Raw genomic sequence first — 19,420 nt, forward strand, 5'->3', positions numbered from 1 at the left:
CCCAGTCGGCCCACTTTGATGAAGAGGCCGCGGGGTGAACTCTGCCCAGGCCCCCTACTGCCCGCCCCTTCCTCCACCACACTCCTGCCCCAACACCTGCACCATGGAGCACCCCACCGCACCCCCCCTCCCACTTGTCCTGGACAAATGACAGCACACACTTGTGGCTGAACTTAAACTTTTTTTTTTTTCTTTCCGAACCTTTTTTTTTTAACTGTAAATATGAGAACCAAAAACAAAGTACGTACAAACATGTTGAAAAAAACTAATATGTACAAAAATAAAACAATACAAAGAAACAACTGTCCTCAATAATAAAAAGAAAACCAGGGCGGATAAAGGGGAGAACTATTTACTTGGGGGGGACGGGGCAAACCGGGGGCAGAAAATAACAGGGTCCAACTATATACAAGGTGGGGAGCCACGTCCCGGGCCCCTCGCCCCTATAGCCCGGCACTGGGAGTGGGCGGCCGGGAGCCCCGCTGCGCTCGCAGCCTGGTCCGGGGCTGGGTGGGGGCGGGCTGGACCGGAAGGTACGATGGCCGGCGAGTGTCAGGTGGCTCCAGGGGTCCCTCGGCGCTCCGGCCCTCGGCGGTGGGTGGCGGGGCGACGGCAGACGGGACGGCGACGGGCGGAGCAGCTGGTGGTGGGGCTGCAGGAGCAGGCAGGGCGGGCGATGCGGCGGCCGGCGCGGCATGGGGGGGCCAGGTAGTCCACCAAGCGGTTAAATGTCTCCATGTAGGCCCCCCATGCCTCCTGGCGCCAGGCCAGCACCCGCTCCTGCAGCTGCAGGTGCTGCTCCGCGACCTCCAGCTGCCGACGGTGGATGGCCAGCAGCTGGGGGTCCGTCGCCGTCGGGTGGTGGTGGTGCAGGGTCCGCCGTCTAGCCCGCCGTGGGGCCGGTCGGTCCTTGGCCGAGGGGCTACCCTGGAGCGATGGTCCCGGAGGGCTCTCCGGGACGACTGATGCCTCGCCGGCGCTCTCTTCCAGTCCTTCTGATGGTGCAGGTGCAGGACACAGGAGAGGAGGGGGGGAAGAAGAATGGAGACAGGCGTTAGTGTGGGCCCCGAGCCGTGGTCTTTGTCCCCCCAGCCCTGTGCTGCAGGTTCCCCATCCCCATCCCCGGGAGATGTTGCTGTGATGGATGGGGTTCAGGGGTCCCCCTGCCCTGCACCCCGTCCCCTGGTGGGAGTGACTCTCACTTCACCCCCCAGGGTCTGACAGCAGGAGAGGTTTCTTAAGCCACAGATGCCCAGTTTCTCCCAGGAGTGACAGCACCAGCTGTCGGAAGAGAGACAGTCCTTCCAACCCATCCTGGGGAGAAGACCCCAAGGGGGGCCCCTCTGGGATGCAGCTTTCCCCCTCCTCAGGCTGGCTGTCTTCCAGCTCTCCCTTCCCCTAGCCTCTACGTGTGGCCCCCACCCTCGCCCCCCAAGTCCAAGCCAGCTCGGCTCCTCCCTCCTGTTTGTTCAGGGCAGAGGTGTCACCTGCCAGCTGTAGCCCCAGGATCCTCCTTTGCCCCTGGGAGCTATTCGGCTCTTGTTGCTCATATGTAGCCTGAGTCTCCCTTTGGCACTCCCCCCACTCTATCACATGCTGCTGCTGCGGGGTGTCCCACCCCCTCCTCCCGGGGGCCCCTCGAGGTTCCGCTCCCCCCTGGCCCGGGGATGGGGCATGGCACTGTCGTGCGGGGTGGGGGGGGGCAGGGTCTGATGCACTGCTGTGAGGGCCATGGCCCTGCTGTCCTTGGGGCCATGGCCATGTGAGCATGTGGGGGGCCCTGGACACATATCTATTACCCCCGCCCCTCAAGCTCAGGGGTGTCCACCAGAGGGGGGTACCTACCTGTTGGTCCGCTCCCACGGTCCGGAGATCCCTGGGGGACGGAGGCCCTGCTGCTGCTCCGGGATGGCAGGAGGAGGATCTGCAGCCCGGATTCTGCAGAGAAGGAACCCCCCTCCTCCTCCTCCTCCTCCTCCTGCCGCGATGTCCTGGGGGTAGCCTCCGGGGGGGGCCCCCAGGGTGCGGGGCTTGCCTCCGGGGCGGACTCCATCTGCAGGGCCTGCTGGGGCTCGTCGGCCGAGGTGTCAAGGGTGGCCGGAGGGGAGGAGGTGTGCCAGGGGCCCAGGATGTCCCTGAGCTCCCTGTAAAAGGGGCAAGTGACGGGGGCGGCCCCAGATCAGCTGGCCGCATCCCGGGCCCAGGAGTAACCCTGCCGCAGCTCCTTCACCTTACTCCTGACATGGTCAGGAGTGCGGGCAGGGTGACCCTGGGCAGCCAGGCCGTTGGCCAGCCGAGCGAACGCATCCACGTTCCGCCTCTTGCTCCCCATTACCTGGAGCACCTCCTCCTCACTCCAGAGCCCCAGCAGGTCCCGCAGCTCGGCCTCCGTCCAGGAGGGGCCCCGCTGCCGCTTCCCAGCCTGGCTGCCCTTCTGGCTGGGCTGGCTGCCCTGGCTCCCCTTGGGAGGGGGTCCCCTGGGGGTGCTGGGGGGGCTGCCGGGCAGCCATCGCAGCTGGGTGGGGGGCTGAGGTAGTTGCAGGCTGGCCGCATGTGCAGGCTGCAGCCTGCACGTTCCCTCAGCTTCCTGCACAGGAAGGGAGGGGGAGGGGACCTTTAAGGGGCCGCTCCACACGGCCACCAGTGAGCTGAGGGGCTGGAGAGAGCGTCTCTCAACCCCCCAACTGATGGCCGCCATGGAGGACCCGGCAATTTCGACATTGCGGGACGCGCAACGACTACACGGTCCCTACTTCGACGTTGAACATCGAAGTAGGGCGCTATTCCGATCCCCTCATGAGGTTAGTGACTTCAACGTCTCGCCGCCTAACGTCGAAGTTAACTTCGAAATAGCGCCCAACGCGTGTAGCCGCGACAGGCGCTATTTCGAAGTTAGTGCTGCTACTTCGAAGTAGCGTGCACATGTAGACGCGGCTCTGGAGAGGCATAACGGAGGCAGCACTGGAACCAGTAGTGAGGCCCTCTTAAAAAATCACTTCTTGCTGACAGTCTGGCACACATCATAGAATGTGACCTATGCTGCCAGTTTTTTGCTACGTGGAGATCTGCAAGCAGGAGGACAGGTTCATTTAAGCAATGATGAGCAATCTACCTACCTAGTCTTTATCAGCAAGCATTTTATGGGGCTATGGTAAATTCTGGGATTCAAACTACTTTCACTACATTGCATTTTCCTGCTACAATAGTTCTCAAACTGCAGGTGAAATTGATATTGTTGCACTTAAAGCATTGGACTGGAGCTCAAAAGAGCTATGGTTCATTCTCTTTTCTGCCTCTGACTTCCTGCATGATCATGGGCAAGTTACTGCTTTGGAGTTAGCTGATGATAAGATTTATACTATTTTGCAGGAGAGCTGCAGAGAGAAATCCATTAATGACTGTGAAGAGCTCAAACACCAGGGTGAGCCATAGGGCTGCCAATTGTCTAACTGCACCAACCCAAATATCCGTCTCCCACCATGTGCCCCTCCTCTTCCCAAGGCCCTGCCCTTCCATTTCTCTAAGGCCCCTGCCCCTCCCCCCGCCTTACAACTGCTATGAGCTCGACCCCACACTCAGGCATTTCATTGGACTGAGGTGGTAGGTTGGAGTGAGGGAGAGAAGTGGGATCTGGCCTGGGAAGTAAGGCTCAGGGGGTTGGTATGTGGGAGGGGGGCTCCAGGCTGAGTCTGGGACAGAGAGTTTGAAAGGAGGTGGCTGTGTCTGGGCACTGGTGTGCTGGATGGGGTTTGACTGTGAGCTCCAAGTAGAAGTTTGAGTGGAGGAGGGGGCTCAGTTTGGGGGGGCCGGGTGGGGCCGGGGTACAGCAGAGCATGGGTTTTGGGAGGGCTGGGGTGTGGGAAGGGGCTCCTGGCTGAGTCTGAGGCAGGAGGTTGGGATATAGTGTGAGGATGGAGTTTGGATGTTGAAGGGGGCTCGGCGTCAGAGCAGGGGTGGAGGAGACAGAGGGGAGTAAGAGCAGCAGGCTCCAGCCAGGCGGCACGTACCTTGGGCGGGTCCTGGGAAGTGGCCAGTATGTCCAGCTCCAAGGTGCAGGCAGGTGGCTATGTGTGCTGCCCCTGCCTGCAGACAGTGCCCCCACCGCTGCCATTGGCCATAGTGCCCAGCCAATCAGAAATGCAGAGTTGGTGATGGGGGTGGGGGATGCAGTACACAATGAATCCCTGGCCATCCCCATGCGTAGGAGCTGGACATGTTGGCTGCTTCCAGGACCCACCCAGAGCCAGGGCAGGTAGGAAGCCTGCTTTGGCCTTGATGTGTCACTTGGTTTTAGCCGCCTTAAAATCTCCCAGACTGGCTTCAGTAGCCTCTGGGAGATCAAACCTGATTCTGGGAGACTCCTGGCCAATCTTGTAGGTGGATAGTCCTACTGAGGAGAGTCACAGAAAAGCCTTAGCATACAAATCAAATGCTACAGTTGCTCTGGAAAGGCTGAAGGGTGATTGGGAATACAACCTTGACAGGATTTCTGCCTTAAAGAAAGGTCTATAATAGAATGTACGAAATCTGTCATGTGTCTTTTCATTTTCAGAAATTCTGTTGGCATTTTAAAAGTTCAGTAGTCCTTGTTCTGCTCTTCTGCACAAATGCTGTCAGCTCTGCCCCAAACTCGTCTGCTGTCCAGTATTGATATGATTTGTAAGGACAACACTGTTACTTACAGTGTAAAACCCACTCACTTATTTATTTTCCCCATCAAATAATAACAAAGAAATCAAAATTCCATCCTTTCATCTGCATTTATTTGGTTTTGGTCTATATTTTCAGGGGCAGGTATTTTGGTTTTCATATTTATGAAATATCATAGGATTTTAAAGTGTAAATTATTGTACTTGTCTACACAAAAGTTCAACTGCTTTCTCTAAGATGGTGTTGTTAAAGTGATACATGTTGAACCACTCTAGTCCAGCACCTTTGGGACCTTACTGGTGCAAAATGAGAGAACTTGACAGGAGACGGGGGGCAGTATTGTCTAGCACCATTGCCAAGACTTCCATTGCTTACTGGGCTCTGAGAAGACATTTAGGGGTAAATTAGAGCTAATAGCAAAGGACACTGAGCACTAGGACTGCTGGATGCAAACAAACTTTATGCGACCACAGGAAACTTGTCCACACTCATAATAAATGGTCTTCCAGCTAACTAAAATCATGCTGGATTCTGGATGTTGAGAATGGATGATGCCAGATTATGGATGAATGCGAGAGTTTAGATTAGAGAGGTTCAGCCTGTACAACCCATCCTAATATAGATGCTATTCTACCAGTATAAAAGTGCTTATACTGGGTGCAGCTGGTTTATTTATGGAAAGTGGGGTAAGATAGACTTATGTAAGGCACCTTTATATCAATGTAGCTATGTGCACACTACAGGTTGCACAGGTATAACTGCTTTGATTTAAAGAATTGTAGCCCAACTGAAATAGCTACAATGGTACAAAAAAAAACCTGTGTGTAAATCAGGCTTTAGTCTTTTATTCCTCCCATCAAGAGACATTGTTTAAATTCTTAAATGTCAGAGAAACTTGCCTGAGCTAACGCAAACTGATTTAAACTAATGAAAACTGAGTTCTAATTCAGATTAATATATCCATACCTAGAATCCTGGCAAGTTTGCTGCTTATGGGAGCTAGAATCCGGGATATTACAGAGTCTTTTCCAAAAGTCATCAAACCTGCAGACTATTACCCCTTCCTACTTCCCCATGTTGGAACTAATGATACGGCCAAGAGGGAGATTGATGAGATCACTGCGGATTACATAGGGTTATGTAACCCTATGTTATGTAACCCTAGGAAGAAAGCTCAAGGAATATGGAGCACAAGTAGTGTTCTCGTCCATCCTCCCCGTGGAAGGAAGGCGTCCCGGTAGGGATTGCTGAATCACCAAGGTAAGTACATAGTTGCATAGGTGGTGTCGCAGAGAAGGACTTGGTTTCTTCAACCATGGGATTCCGTTTCATGAGCAAGGATTGCTAGGAAGAGATGGATCCACCTTACGACGAGAGGAAAGAGCAACTTTGCAGGCAGGCTTGCAAACCTAGTGAGGAGGGCTTTAAACTAGGTTTCTTTGGGGGATGGTGTCACAAGCACTGAGGTAAATGGGGAAGAAGTAGGGAACAACAAAGTAGGATTCCTGGGTGAAGAGGAGAAAGCAGGCCAATCAGCCACTTCTCTAAGGTGTTTGTACACAAATGCAAGAAGCCTGGGAAACAATCAGGAAGAATTAGAGGCCCTGGCACAGTCAAAGGAGTAAGAGGTGGTTGGAATAATGGAGACTTGGTGGGATGACTCGCATAACTAGAGCACAGTCATGGAAGGGTATAAACTGTTTAGGAAGGACAGGCAGGGGAGAAAAGGAGGAGGAGTTGCGTTCTATGTGAGGGAGCAGTATGAGTGCTCAGAGCTCCTGTATAAGGAGGGAGAAAAACCAGTTGAGCATCTTTGGGTTAAGCTTAGTGGCGGAAGCAACACACTGATGTTATAGTTGGTGTCTGCTATAGAACGCTAGATCAGGGAGATGAAGTCGATGAAGATTTCTTCAGACAACTAAGAGAAGCTTCCAAATCACGAGCCCTGGTTCTCATGGGAGATTTTAATCACCCATACATTTGTTGGGAGACCAATACAACAGCACACAGACAATCCAGGAAGTTTTTGGAGAATGTTGGGGATAACTTCCTGGTTCAAGTGCTGAAGAAACCAACCAGGTGCCATGCACAACTTGACCTGCTGCTCACAAACAGTGAAGAACTAGTAGGAGAAATAGAAGTGGGTGGCAACCTGGGCTGCAGCTATCATGAGATGGTAGATTTCAGGGTCCTGACAAAAACAAGAAAGATAAGCAGTAAAATACAGACCCTTGATATCAAAAGAACAGACTTCGACTTCCTGAGAAAACTGATGGGCAGGATCCCTTCAGAAACAAAGATGAAGGGGAAAAAAGTTCACGACAACTGGGATTATTTTAAAGAAGTCTTACTGAAGGCATAGGAACAAACCATCTCACTGCATAGTAAGAAATGCAAATATGGTAGGCAAGCAGCTTGGCTTAACAGGGAAATCCCTGGTCAGCTTAAACTCAAAAAGGATGCATATAAGAAGTGGAAACGTAGATGGTTGACTAAGGAACAATATGCTTGGAGACGGGCAGTAATCAGGAAAGTGAAAGCACAGTTGGAACTGCAGCTGGCAAGGGATGTGAAGGGTAACAAGAAGGGTTTCTACAGGCATGTTAACAATAAGAAGGTTATCAAGGAAGGTGTGGGGGCGTTACTGGATGAGAGAGATAACCTAGTGACAGATGAAGTGAGAAAAGCTGAAATACTCAATGCTTTTTTTTGCCTCAGTCTTCACCGACAAGGACAGCTTCCACACTACAGTGCTAAACAATGCAGTATGGGAAGGTGGAGTGCAGCCATTGGTAGGGAAGGAACAAGTTGAGAGCTACTAGAAAAATTAGATGTACACAAACCAATGGGTCTGGATTTAATGCACCCAAGGGTACTAAGGGAATTGGCACATGTCACTGCTGAGACTTTAGCCATCATCTCTGAAGACTCTTGGAGATCAGGAGAGATCCCAGATGACTGGAAAAAGGCAAAAGTAGTGCCCATCTTTGAAAAATGGGAAGGACAATCCAGGGAACTATAGACCAGTCAACCTTACCTCAGTCCCTGGGAAAATAATGGAGGAGATCCTAAAGGAATCCATTTTGGAGCACTTGGAAGAAGGGAAAGTGATCAAAAGTACTCAACATGGATTCACCAATGGCAAGTCCTGCCTGACTAATCTGATTCGCTTCTATGATGAGGTAACAGGCTCCGTGGACACGGGGAAATCAGTGGATGTGATATACCTTGATTTCAACAAAGCTTTTGATAGTCTCCTACATACTTGTCCATAAGTTGAGGAAGTATGGATTGGATCAATGGACTGTAAAATGGATAGAAAGTTGGCTTGATGTTTGGGCCCAGCGTGCAGTGGTCAATGGCTCAATATCTGGATGGCGGTTGGTTTTAAGTGGAGTGCCCCAAGGCTCAGTTCTGGGGCCAGTGTTGTGCAACATCTCTATTAATGACTTGAATGAGGGACTGGATTGCACACTCAGCAAATTTGCAGATTGCACTAAATTAGGGGGAGAGGTAGATAAGTTGGAGGGTAGAGGTAGGATCCAGAGGGACCTGAATAAACTGGAAGATTGGGCCAAAAGAAATCTGATGTGATTCAACAAGGGGAAGTGTAGCGTCCTGCACTTGGGATGGAAGAATCCCAAGCATTGTTATATGCTGGGAACCAACTGGCTAAGCAGCACTACAGAGGAAAGGCACCTAGGGATTCTGGTGGATGAGAGGCTGGATATGAGTAAACAGCATGCCCTTGCAGCAAAGAAGGCTAACGTCGTACTGGAGTGCATTAGGAGGAGCATTTCGAGCAAATCTAGAGGAGTGGTTATTCCCCTCTATCGGCACTGGTGAGGTCACATCTGGAATATTGTGTCCAGTTTTGGGGCCCCCAGTATAGAAAGGATGTGGAGGTGCTGCAGCAGGTTCAGTGGAGGGCAATGAAAATGATTAAGGGGCTGGAGCACATGACCTATAAGCAGAGGCTGGGGGATTTGGACTTATTTAGTTTGCAGAAGAGAAGAGTGAGGGGTGATTTAATAGCGGCCTTTAACTTCCTGAAGGGGAGCTCTAAAGAGGATGGAGAGAAACTGTTCTCAGTGGTGACAGATGGCAGGACAAGGACAAATGGTCTGAAGTTACAGAAGGAGAGGAGTAGGTTGGATATTAGGAAAAACTACTTCACCAGAAGGGTGGTGAAGCACTGGAATGCGTTACCTAAGGAGATGGTGGAGTCTCCATCCCTAGAGGATTTTAAGTCCCGGCGTCACAAAGACCTGGCTGGGATGACTTAGTTGGGGTTGATCCTGCTGGAAGCAGGGGGCTGGACTCAATGACCTCCTGAGGTCCCTTCCAGCCCTATGATTCTATGATCTTCCAGAGCAGTGTTTCCCAAAATGTGGTATGCACACCACTGGCGGTACTTGAAAGGATTTCAAGGGTTATGCGGCAGAAAATAAATTACTAAAAATCAGGACATAAGCAGTGGGTTGGCACTGGGAGAGGGGATACACCAATAAGGCCAAAGTCCTGAAAGAGGTACACGGATGTTTAAAGTTTGGGAAACACCCTTCCTGGTATGCAGGATCTAAGTTGTCTTCACATCCTCATGTTGACACCATATGAAAAAAGGGATTTTTATTGCACTGGCTTACAACACTTCATCTGCATATGAACCAGTGAGTCTACATCCCTTTGTCTGGCAAAACTTGTTTGTTTGCCCTGCCTGGGACCCAGGTTTTAACATGTTGCTTTGATACACATACACAACTCCTTAAACATCATAGATACACACATGCACATTTCACAGTTATAAGGAGCAGGATGACATAAGCTTTTATTAGATACCCACCAGTTGCCTCTCACTGAATAAATACTACAAAAGCAATATGGTGGTTGGAGTGAGTTTGTCAAACCTGTTCGAGAACAGTGAGCCCTTTCCCAGTTGGCACTCAGTGGTTCTTGGTGTCACAGAGGTGTGGGGGCTGGCTAAAGGATGTGACGTAGAGAAGGATCAGGACTTTCTCTGAAGGTCCTCTTTGCTTCTGCCTCTTTGCTAAAGTTTCTGCACCTTGATTGCATCAACGGGTGGGGTGAGGCCAGAATGGATGAATGGTGATGGCAGCGCAGAGATAGACTTTGAAGTGAGACTTGACCTCATGCAACAAGCAGCAATTCATAGCTAAATTCTGCAATGATCTAAAAGCGAGCAGAAGCATTGAGCTAACTTTGCTAAACTAGACCAGGGGAACTGAATTTGGGTCATAGCACTGAACCATATAGCCCCCACACCATCCTGGGTCATAGCAGAGAAGTTCTCACTGGACTGGAGTAGGCCAGTGAAGAAAAGCCTACATCTGATGCTTCGCTATCACTGAATCTAACAAAACTTATAAGTTGTGTTTTAGGTGGGTGGGATTTGCATTGGAAATAAGTGTGGATGTCATTAAGCCAGACAGTTTGAACCATGTGCTGACCAAACTCATGATACATTGTGTTGGGTTACTCATTTTTTCTCACGTAACCATATAAAGAAGTTTTTCATGTTTCTCTTGATTGTCTTTTCCTTTCCCTTAAATACTTGTGGTTCCATATTTACAAAGTTTGGAGTGCTTGTGAGTGGAAAAGAACCATCTAACAATGTGACTGGGAAGGTGAACTTTAAGTTCCCAGCACAAGAAGTGTGGCACTGGATGGGGTGTGAATGGTTGTTTTACTGATTTTTAGAGAAAGGCTGCTATGCAGATTGTACCCAGCCCTCACTCTTGCCATTGGTACCTGGCAGAAGGGTTATGTGTCTGTTCCTCAGATAGTATGAAGGAAAGCTATGAAAGCTGCATTAGATTCTGCTCTGATAGCCTCAGCAGACCGAACACCTTTTAAACCCTAATCTTTGGCTACTGGCCATTTGGCCAGCTTTTGAAATGGAACAGACTGGGTTGTCCCCATTCCCACAGATTTTTTTCTGATGAATTTACAAACGATGTGATGAATCAGCTGAGCTGTAATTGGTTCTCAGAGGGCACTATGATGAAATAGGCTAAGGGTGAGTCTGCCTTTACACTTGTCCTTCTGTTCCAGAAGGTCAGGTTACCATAAGAAGAGAGGGCCCAGGGCATTTGGCTAAAAGTTGTGCAGGACCGGATCACAGACGCAGAGCATCTGGAGGAAATGCTTAGAAGAGTGGGGTGGTGGCTGACTGCTGGCAAAGCACTTTTTGGGACCCAGTAACTGATAGGAAGGGATGTGTATGCAGTACTTACCTGAGATATGAGACATCTGAAAAACAACTAGGCACTGTTTCAAGATAAAGTTTGGCAACCGTAATACTCCAGAGACTCCCCATAAGGGGACTACAATTATTGTGGCTTAAAATTGCAAACTGACATCACTGGATGTGAATGATGCTTGAGGACAGAAGAACTGCCTGATCAAGTTGGAAAAAGGAATTTGGAATGAGGATGTAGGACCACATTATCATTACAAAACACAGTGTAGGGAGGATTGGCCACCAGCCTGTCTTACTGCCTACCACAGGCTGATGTTATGACAAGGAATGCTGTCTTCACAAGGAGAAGTATGAAGAAGAGTAAAATAGAGACACTCCACTCATCACACACACCCCAGGAGCTTTGGGTAAGGCTCTTTTCTTTCAGACTGTGGTGCCCCCCCACCATGCTTTATAGAAAATGGGTTACAGATATAAATATGTGTAATTCTGAGATGCTTTGGACAAAATGTGGCTTGTAAAATATCATTTTAAATTATATAATCTGCTGGATCTGTGTATCCTATTTTTGTGCATGTATCATTTTTGTAGCTGAAGTTGTATTGTCTACAGATTTGTTTTCCAAATGTTTGCCTCTTTGAAGTCAACTGGAGGTGTAGCTACCCTCTTGTGAGAGCACCTCAAGTGCACAGCTCCCAGAAGCAGTGGCACATCCCCATATTGGTTCTTAGGCAGAGGTGTGGCCAGACAGCCTGGCACACTGCCCTATCCTCAACAGGAGCTGCAGAGCTGGTGCCTGCGGAGACCCCTGGCTGCCCCTAGGAGCCAGAAGGGTGATATGCTGCTGCTGCTTCTTGGAGGTTCACAGAGCCAAGACAGGCAGGGGGTTCACCTTAATGCCCTGTGCTGCCTACCAGACTTTCAACAGCCTGGTCAGTAGTGCTGACTAGAGCCACCATGGTCCTTTTTCCACCAGGGCTCCAGTCACAAATTAGAATCACAGAATCATAGAAGAGCTGGAAGAGACCTAAAAAAGCCATCAAGTCCAGCCTCCTGCCCTAAGCAGGACCAAACCCATCATTTTTAGAGGCTTACCTGTGCTAAATAATCTACAAATCCAGTGTGCAGATTTAGGGGCTACATGACTGCAAAGTTGTATCTCTCCCCAACAGAAACAACAAGAAGTCCTGTGGCACCTTATAGACTTAACAGATTTACTGGAGCATAAGATTTGGTGGACAAAGAGCCGCTTCATCAGGTGCATCCCCCCACGAAAGCTTATGCTCCAAAAAATCTTAGTCTATAAGGTGCCACAGGCCTTCTTGCTGTTTTGCAGACACAGACTAACCCGGCTACCCCTCTGCTATTTGTCCCCAGGAGAAGTTGTTCCAATAATAAGACCCGCCTCCTTTCTCTGATGCCTAGAGACACAGAGGGCTAAAACTCCCCTGCAGGGAACGTTTCACCTCCATGCCCAATGCTGACCCCCAGCGCTGGCAGCTGCACTTCCAGCCCCGGGCAGCACCCGCAGCTAGGTGAGCGCGGCACAGCAGCCCCAGCCCCGGCCATTAGCAACACACACAGGCGCATGGCCGCGTTCACTCCTTTCCGTCCACATGGGCACAGAGGGCGGGAGGTCTCGAGCTGGCCGGTTTCCCTGCAGCGCGTCGCTTGGGCCTCCTGAGCTCCAGGGGGCGCTGCTCCGCGCGTTGGCGGTTGGGTGCCCCGCTCGCGCCGGCGCGGGCCGCTCGTTGTGCGGGCGGCCGCGGAGTTCCCAGTTCCCCTCAGGCCCGGGGCAGCAGCTGGCGCGCGGGCGGGGTGGGGTCGCGCAGGAGCCGCCTGCGGTCATGGAGCCGGGCTCCGGGCTGCAGCGCAGGGCCGGCGCGGGGCGCGAGGGGGCGGCGGGCTCCCCGGCGCTGCAGTCCCGCCGCAGGAAGCAGCCGCCGCGCCCGGCCGACTTCAAGCTGCAGGTCATCATCATCGGCTCGCGGGGCGTGGGCAAGACCAGCCTGATGGAGCGCTTCACCGACGACACCTTCTGCGAGGCCTGCAAGTCCACCGTGGGTACGAGCTGCGCGCGGGCGGGCGGGAGCCGGTCTCGGGCGCTGCCTCTGCCGCAGGCCCGCCCCCCCGGACAGCGGCCTGCAGCCCTCCCCCGGCCCGTAACCACACCCGTCCCCGCCACCTGGCTGGCCCTCTGCCAGCAGCTCCCCTCGGGCCTTTCCGCGACGGCCGCGCTCCGAGCGCGGGGGAGAGACCCCGGTGCCTGCCTGGCTGCTCTCAACTTGTAATTCACTCACGTCCTTACTGCTCTTCCCCCTCCCCGCCCCCAGCCCCGGGACTGTAACGTGAGCGCTGAACTTAGGCAGGCGAGAAGCACCTTAAGACAGGATTGAGCAGACTTCTTACCTTGGGCCCCACGTTTCATCCCTGCAATTAGCAGCCCCCTTTTAGTCAGTCTAAGTGAAGCCAAACCGACGGAAATTTCGCTTATGTTCGTATGAGGGGAAAAAAGCCCAGACCTTTCAGCACGTGTAAGAAAAGAAGTATGCCCATCTCTCCATTTACCACCTTCTGATGTATGAATGTTCGCTATAAAGAACTGTGTAAATTTATATCGATTTTTCAATTTATGAGCCCCAACCTTTGAACGAGCATCCATGGGACAGCCAGTGCTCCACTGACAGCTCCATTTTTGATTTACTAATTTCACCTTACAAACTGTTTTTGTTGAGCAAATTAAGTTCATAAATTGAGGGATAGGTGTGCGTAGAATGCAAAATCTTTATTAATGGGCACACAAATTTGAATACACGTACATAAAAACAGTAATGTAGTTCAACATTTTTAATTAAATGGATGAGCCTGAGGCCTAGTAGCCAATCTGGCTGCATGTCCCATATAAAATTTCCTGGCCCCTGAGGAATTTGCCTTAAGAGATTCCCAGAGAGCCCTTTTCCAGGGCATCCACTGGTGTAGAGAAACTGAGAGCCCTTGCCCCTCAGGCTGGCACATACTGTGGTCAATTCCAGACCATTCAGTTTTATTCCTAAAGCACACATTCCCACCATTGAATGATACATTTGTGGTAAGAGATGGATGTTAGAACCTCCAGTGCCATATGTAAAAACACAAGAATTTTAAATCTCAAAAACTAATTAAAAAAAAAAAAAGGAGTCTGAGTATAAAGCAGAGGAAATGTGGATTTAAATATTGGGTCCCAGGTTAAAGCATTTCCCACCAAAAATGTAATGGGGGACTAAACATATGGTTCTAGATCCCTAGAAAGTTTGAGATTAAAGAGTAGTAACATCCTTTAAATTGTGTATATATAATTAATTCTAAAGAGCTAGGTACTTGTTTCATAGCAAATCTGTTTTTGCTCTTGAAGTTTAGTCATCAGTAGCCATTCCTTCAGGTGGGCAAGGGTGGTTTTTGTTTTTGTTTTGTTTTTATTGGAACAGGAGGGCAAAAGGTTAAGGGTGAGGAAGAAAGAATCAATCAGAGAGCAACCTGAAAACAAATTTTAGTCTGCCTGGTTATTACACGCCTATTTCTGGAGCTGAACTTTTACTATTGTGACAAGGTGGTTGTTATGCTAAGGCTATATTTTTGTAAAATGTATGCTTAATTGCCACTTGGGGCCTGAAGAGGTCTAAATGTCTGATGGAATGTAATAGTGCTGCTTTTTAGAAATAAAGAAGTATCGTCCACTGACAAATTAATTCTAAAATGATGGCAGTGACAGTTTTAGTTTTTATTTTGACAGTTTTAATGTTTATTTTGACAGCTCCTTTATTGTTTGCTGGTGTCTTTGAAAAGCTAAACTTGGTGGTGCTTAGGATTTTTCTGTTAAGAGCTGTTAAAATGTATATACACACATTTAATTTGTTCTCAAGTTAGGAGCACAGGTTCTGTTTTTAGCTATGAAACATTAAGTGTGCAATATAAAAGCACCAGAAAGATGTTAATACAACTTTTATTTGGGTGTCATTAATGAACACACACTGATAAGCCTGTCATGGGCTATTGAAGCTATTTAATATTAAGGAAGTGAGAGTGGGATTGGAATTTATGCTAAGTATAGGTGTCCTGTAGTGAACAAGGTGTATACAAGCAAATTTGTTGTTTACCTAGGTTAAGATCTCTCTCTGGGTTGGATTAGCAATAAAATCTTGTTGATCTTCCTGGATGAGTAAGAGTGTGCAAATCCTGGGAAGAGTACTGGGGAAGTTGGCCTTTGGAAACTGGACAGTTTTTTTCTGAGTAGTGAGCAAACCTGACTGCTAGATAAATCAAGCACATAAGATTCCTAATTTTAACAAAACAAACTAAATGATAGTGTGGTGACAATGATTACAAAATGTTTGATCTAAAAAGTATATCTACATCAAATGATCATAGGAAATTTACTTGCACCAAACTATGTTTCCAAATACTTAAAAATGAAAGCATTATTTTGAGCTGTTAGGAATGAAGTTTTAAGGTTGTGAGTTGATGACAGTTCTAAAGTTAGTAGACCAAGAAGAGCTTTCTATGCCCCAAATTAAGGGCTGTAGACTTGCCCCCAATGTTCCATATAATCTTTTCCATCCATGTGTAGATTTTTTACATCCATGTGCAGAATAAATTTTGTTGTGCTCTCTGAGGCCTGTGTGAATGTGCACCACAAAGAGAAACAGAATCGTAGCTGTGGGTACGCTGCTAATCTTCAGGACATCATTGGGATTTTTCCTGAGCAGCCGCACAGGCGCATAGCTTGCAGGGAACACTGATTGTCCTCTAATTCTTTGTATGCTATGGCTAGAGCCCCGCAAATCTGCAGCTATCTGCTTTATGTTTGCAGCTCATTTTTGTAGGTACAGATGCAGATGTGCACACAAATTTTGTATCTAGAACCTTGCACATGTTGCAGATAACCACTTCATGTCTGTGTTGCTATCCACATATATGGATGTGGATATCTGCATCTCATATTTGTGGATGCGCATACAAATTTTATATCCCCATAGGGCTCTACCTATACCGTTGAGTCTTCAGCTTGGAAAGAGAATACAAGATAGAATAAACTCTACTTTTATATTGACGGTGTAAATACAAAGTAGCCTCATACATTCCACTGCACTTGAACTGAGATCAGAATTTGCTTTTCAGTTGTAGTTCTCAAACTCCTCCCTATTTATGATGCTTTTCTGTTACCAGTTGTCTAGGAAGAATGGTTTTAAAGAATTACAGATAAGGTATGTGATTGAAGCAGAAGTGAAAATCTTGTGATTGAGCCAGTAGGGCATGCTTCCCTTTTTCGGTGTGTGCGAGGGGGAAAGCGGAAAGTTCTGTAAATTAAATGTGACTTTCAGCTCAGATTTGGGAGGAGAAAGCTTGAGGTAACCGAAAGAGGAGATGTATGCAGGGAAAGGGATTTAATGAGATTACAGTAAATATATTTAAAATAGCTTGAATTTTAGATTAAAAATTCTCTCCATTTTAACTTGACATTTAAGGTCTCAGTCCAACTATACATTACATTTTGTATTTAGATATACCTAGTTTAAGCAAAATAGCTCAAAGTTGAAAATGCTTGTGGCTTTCTTTTTGGGTTTTGTTTTAGCTGTTAAATAATCTTTTAAGTGAAACTTGTAGGCTGCAGAGGACATCAGTTGGACACAAAGGGTTTCAAATATGACTGATAAAATGCCCCTGCTGAGTGGTGCTATCAGCACACTAGGCTGCTCTATTTGGACGTCAGGAAGTAAATCATTTGAAAAGATGATGTCTTTTAACATTTGGTTGACATATTCCAAAATACATAATTAGTTGACTAAATTATAAATTTGTTGTATGTCATGCAACAAATCTCACCTCAAAAGTATACTACTTCTGTGAAGACTTTCAAAAATGACATGTCAGATTTCAACAGCACATCCTCATATCAGCACATAGTGTACTATATGTCTATCGTGCTTTGCTGTTTTAAATAATAAACTCCTTGGATAGAGCATTATTTCCTTAATTTTATATTTACATAGCTGGAGCATACTAGATCTCAAATATTTACTAATTTTGGATGCTGTTGCAAAATGAGTAACAAAACATTGCTGTGTACAGTACGGTATTATGCTAGACCTAAAGGTAGTGGCTCTCAATACGTATTTCATCTTATTGTTAACCGTAGCTTATATTTGCATTTTTTAGGTATTTTTGACAAAGATGTTGATTTGTTTGAGAAGTCTTTCTCTTTATTTATATATGCAAACTGATGGTATAGTTCTTGCTGTCCGTTTAGGGATTGTTGTTATTTTCCATTGATATCAGTGATCACTGTAACTGGAAAAAAAAGAGAATAAAAGTATTAATTTTTCATTATATTAGCACATTTGACAGCATTGTGTTGTTCAGTTGTCATTGTTTCCCTGGGTAGGCATTGACTTGTTTAGAAATTCCTCACACGGTAACGAGAGTATTTTAGCTTTTCAAAAAAAAGTAGGAAAATGTGATTGGGAAACAGCAAATTATCAGGATTCAGGGATCTTTCAGGTCTTCTACAAGTAATTCTGTTTTGCGTAGTTGATTTTAAGTTGATGATGTTCCTTTTACTTGTAATACTATTATTCTGAGCTGAGCTCTTCAGACACTGGATAAATATAATAAAATACATTGATATTAAAATGTGTTAAATATTAGCATATACACAATTTTTTACTGTTTTCTCAGCATGTTGAGACAGCAGTTGATGAAAGATCTGTATTAAAATCTCACTCCTGCAGTGTGAAGTTTTACAGAAGTGGCATGATTTCAGTTGCCTTCTGGTTGGCTGGCTCATGAAGTGAGATTTTGTGTGTGTGTGGTGGGGCGGGGGTAGGCAAAGGTCTAGTTCTTGATCTCAAATGGAAATTTGTGAATGGATTGAGTATAGTCTTGTGTGACTTGTTACTATCTGACAAGCAGAAGTGGGAAGGGTTCTCCAGTTATCATAGTTGTGCATCATGTGATCATAGCTGTGCAGTAAGAAGGCCATCATTGTGTAAGTTGAGCAAAGACTTGCAGATGAGTGTCATTTTAATGAAAAATGAAAAGCCAGCTCCTTTTACATATTAACATGTATTCACTTAAGCAGGAGTCTCGAGAATGCTTTATATTTCTGTAATGTGTTCGATTTTACTAAATTAACTCCTTAATCTGGTTGGTTGTGTCTACACTAGCCCCCTTTTTTTGAAGGGGTGTGGTAATCTGTGTGAACAGAAAATAATAATGAAGTACTGAGATGAATATGGAACTCTTCGTTAGGCTGGTTCTCACCGTGGCAACTTCGAAATTGCAAACTTTGAAGCATCGGCATGCCAGGTAGCTGCGGGCACCTTGAAGTACCTTCACAACTTCGAAGTGCGCTTCCTCCCAAAAAATTGCCATGGTGAGAATTAGCCTAACAAGGTGCTGCATATTCATCTCAGCACTTCATCATTATTCCCTTCTCAGGCTGATTACTATGCCCACTTCGAAGAAGGGGGCTAGTGTGGACAGCCATTGTGTAATAAATAAGTGGTGCACCTGGCGGTATGTTCAGGCAACAGTTAAAGAAGCCACTTATATTTGCATGCAGTCTGTTTAGTGCCAGAAGAAACAGGGTTATCAGCTTTTCTTCTAGTAAAATTCAGAAGTCCATCAGTATAGTTGTTCACAAAGCAGAGCTGATGGCATGCCTCGTGCGAAAAGTTGAACGAATAATAGCTGTTGTAACACTGTGGTGGAAATCATTCACAGATAGAGCTCATTGTATTTTGGAAAATATAATTCAATGGTTACATGTTGAGGGTGCCCTAAAGAAGTACACAAAATATTTGTTTTAAAATCTTTGTGTTAGTTATATTGGCACCATGGGACAGTCTGAACAACTATAGTCCATAATCAGTACATGTTTGAGAGCACGTAAGTAAATCAGCAAACCAAGTTCAATGCTCTTTCTACTGACAGTAAATTCGGGGGCTCTAGGTTAGCAAGGAGTGTGGAATGCAGCTGTCAAACTCAGTCCAGGCTGTGAACAGCTGAGATAGTGTCAGAAGCAACAAAACAAGCAGATGATACTCTGTTATGGGTTTACATTTTTATCTGCTAGCTGAGACTTATAAATAGTTTGTTTATTTATTTATTTATTTATTTTTACTCGTTACAGAAGTGAAACTTGGTTGTGGATGTTGTTGCTGCTTAACATAGAAGTAATTCACAATCTAGAAGGACTGAAAAAGTGTATGCTAATCAATTGAAAGGAAGACTGTGGGGAACCCATGTCTGAATTTGGCCAAAATGTTGGGACAAGTCCCCTCCTTTATTATTATACAAGATATTTTGAGGTTATTCATGACAAGTGTGTATTTTAAATGTTAGATTTCAAATTCAAAGTATTGAGTTTATGGCATGAATAGCTTCTACTTTTTTAAGAGCTACGCAATGCAGTTGCCTTAAAAATGTCTTAAGGTTTTTTTGTTTGGTCTACATATTTGTATTTATCACTGGTGCAACTTCCTCTCTCACAATTCTTAGCAATACAAATATTCT

The 19,420-nt window shown here is 47.0% G+C and overlaps 1 protein-coding gene across 2 annotated transcripts in view; it reads left to right on the forward strand.

Moving 5' to 3' along the window:
• The first annotated feature begins 12,605 nt into the window (after positions 1-12,605).
• The window catches only part of RAB12 (RAB12, member RAS oncogene family), a 37,873-nt gene continuing 31,058 nt past the window's right edge, over positions 12,606-19,420 (forward strand). The window contains exon 1 of one of the 2 annotated variants that reach the window (XM_074987434.1): positions 12,606-12,934. In XM_074987434.1, the coding sequence (XP_074843535.1) occupies positions 12,718-12,934 (217 nt within the window). In that variant the 5' untranslated portion in view covers positions 12,606-12,717. The remainder of the gene's footprint in view (positions 12,935-19,420) is intronic. The other variant, XM_074987433.1, reaches the window with a different exon arrangement.

Source organism: Carettochelys insculpta, chromosome 2 (assembly GCF_033958435.1).
Source record: "Carettochelys insculpta isolate YL-2023 chromosome 2, ASM3395843v1, whole genome shotgun sequence".
NCBI lineage: Eukaryota > Metazoa > Chordata > Testudines > Carettochelyidae > Carettochelys > Carettochelys insculpta.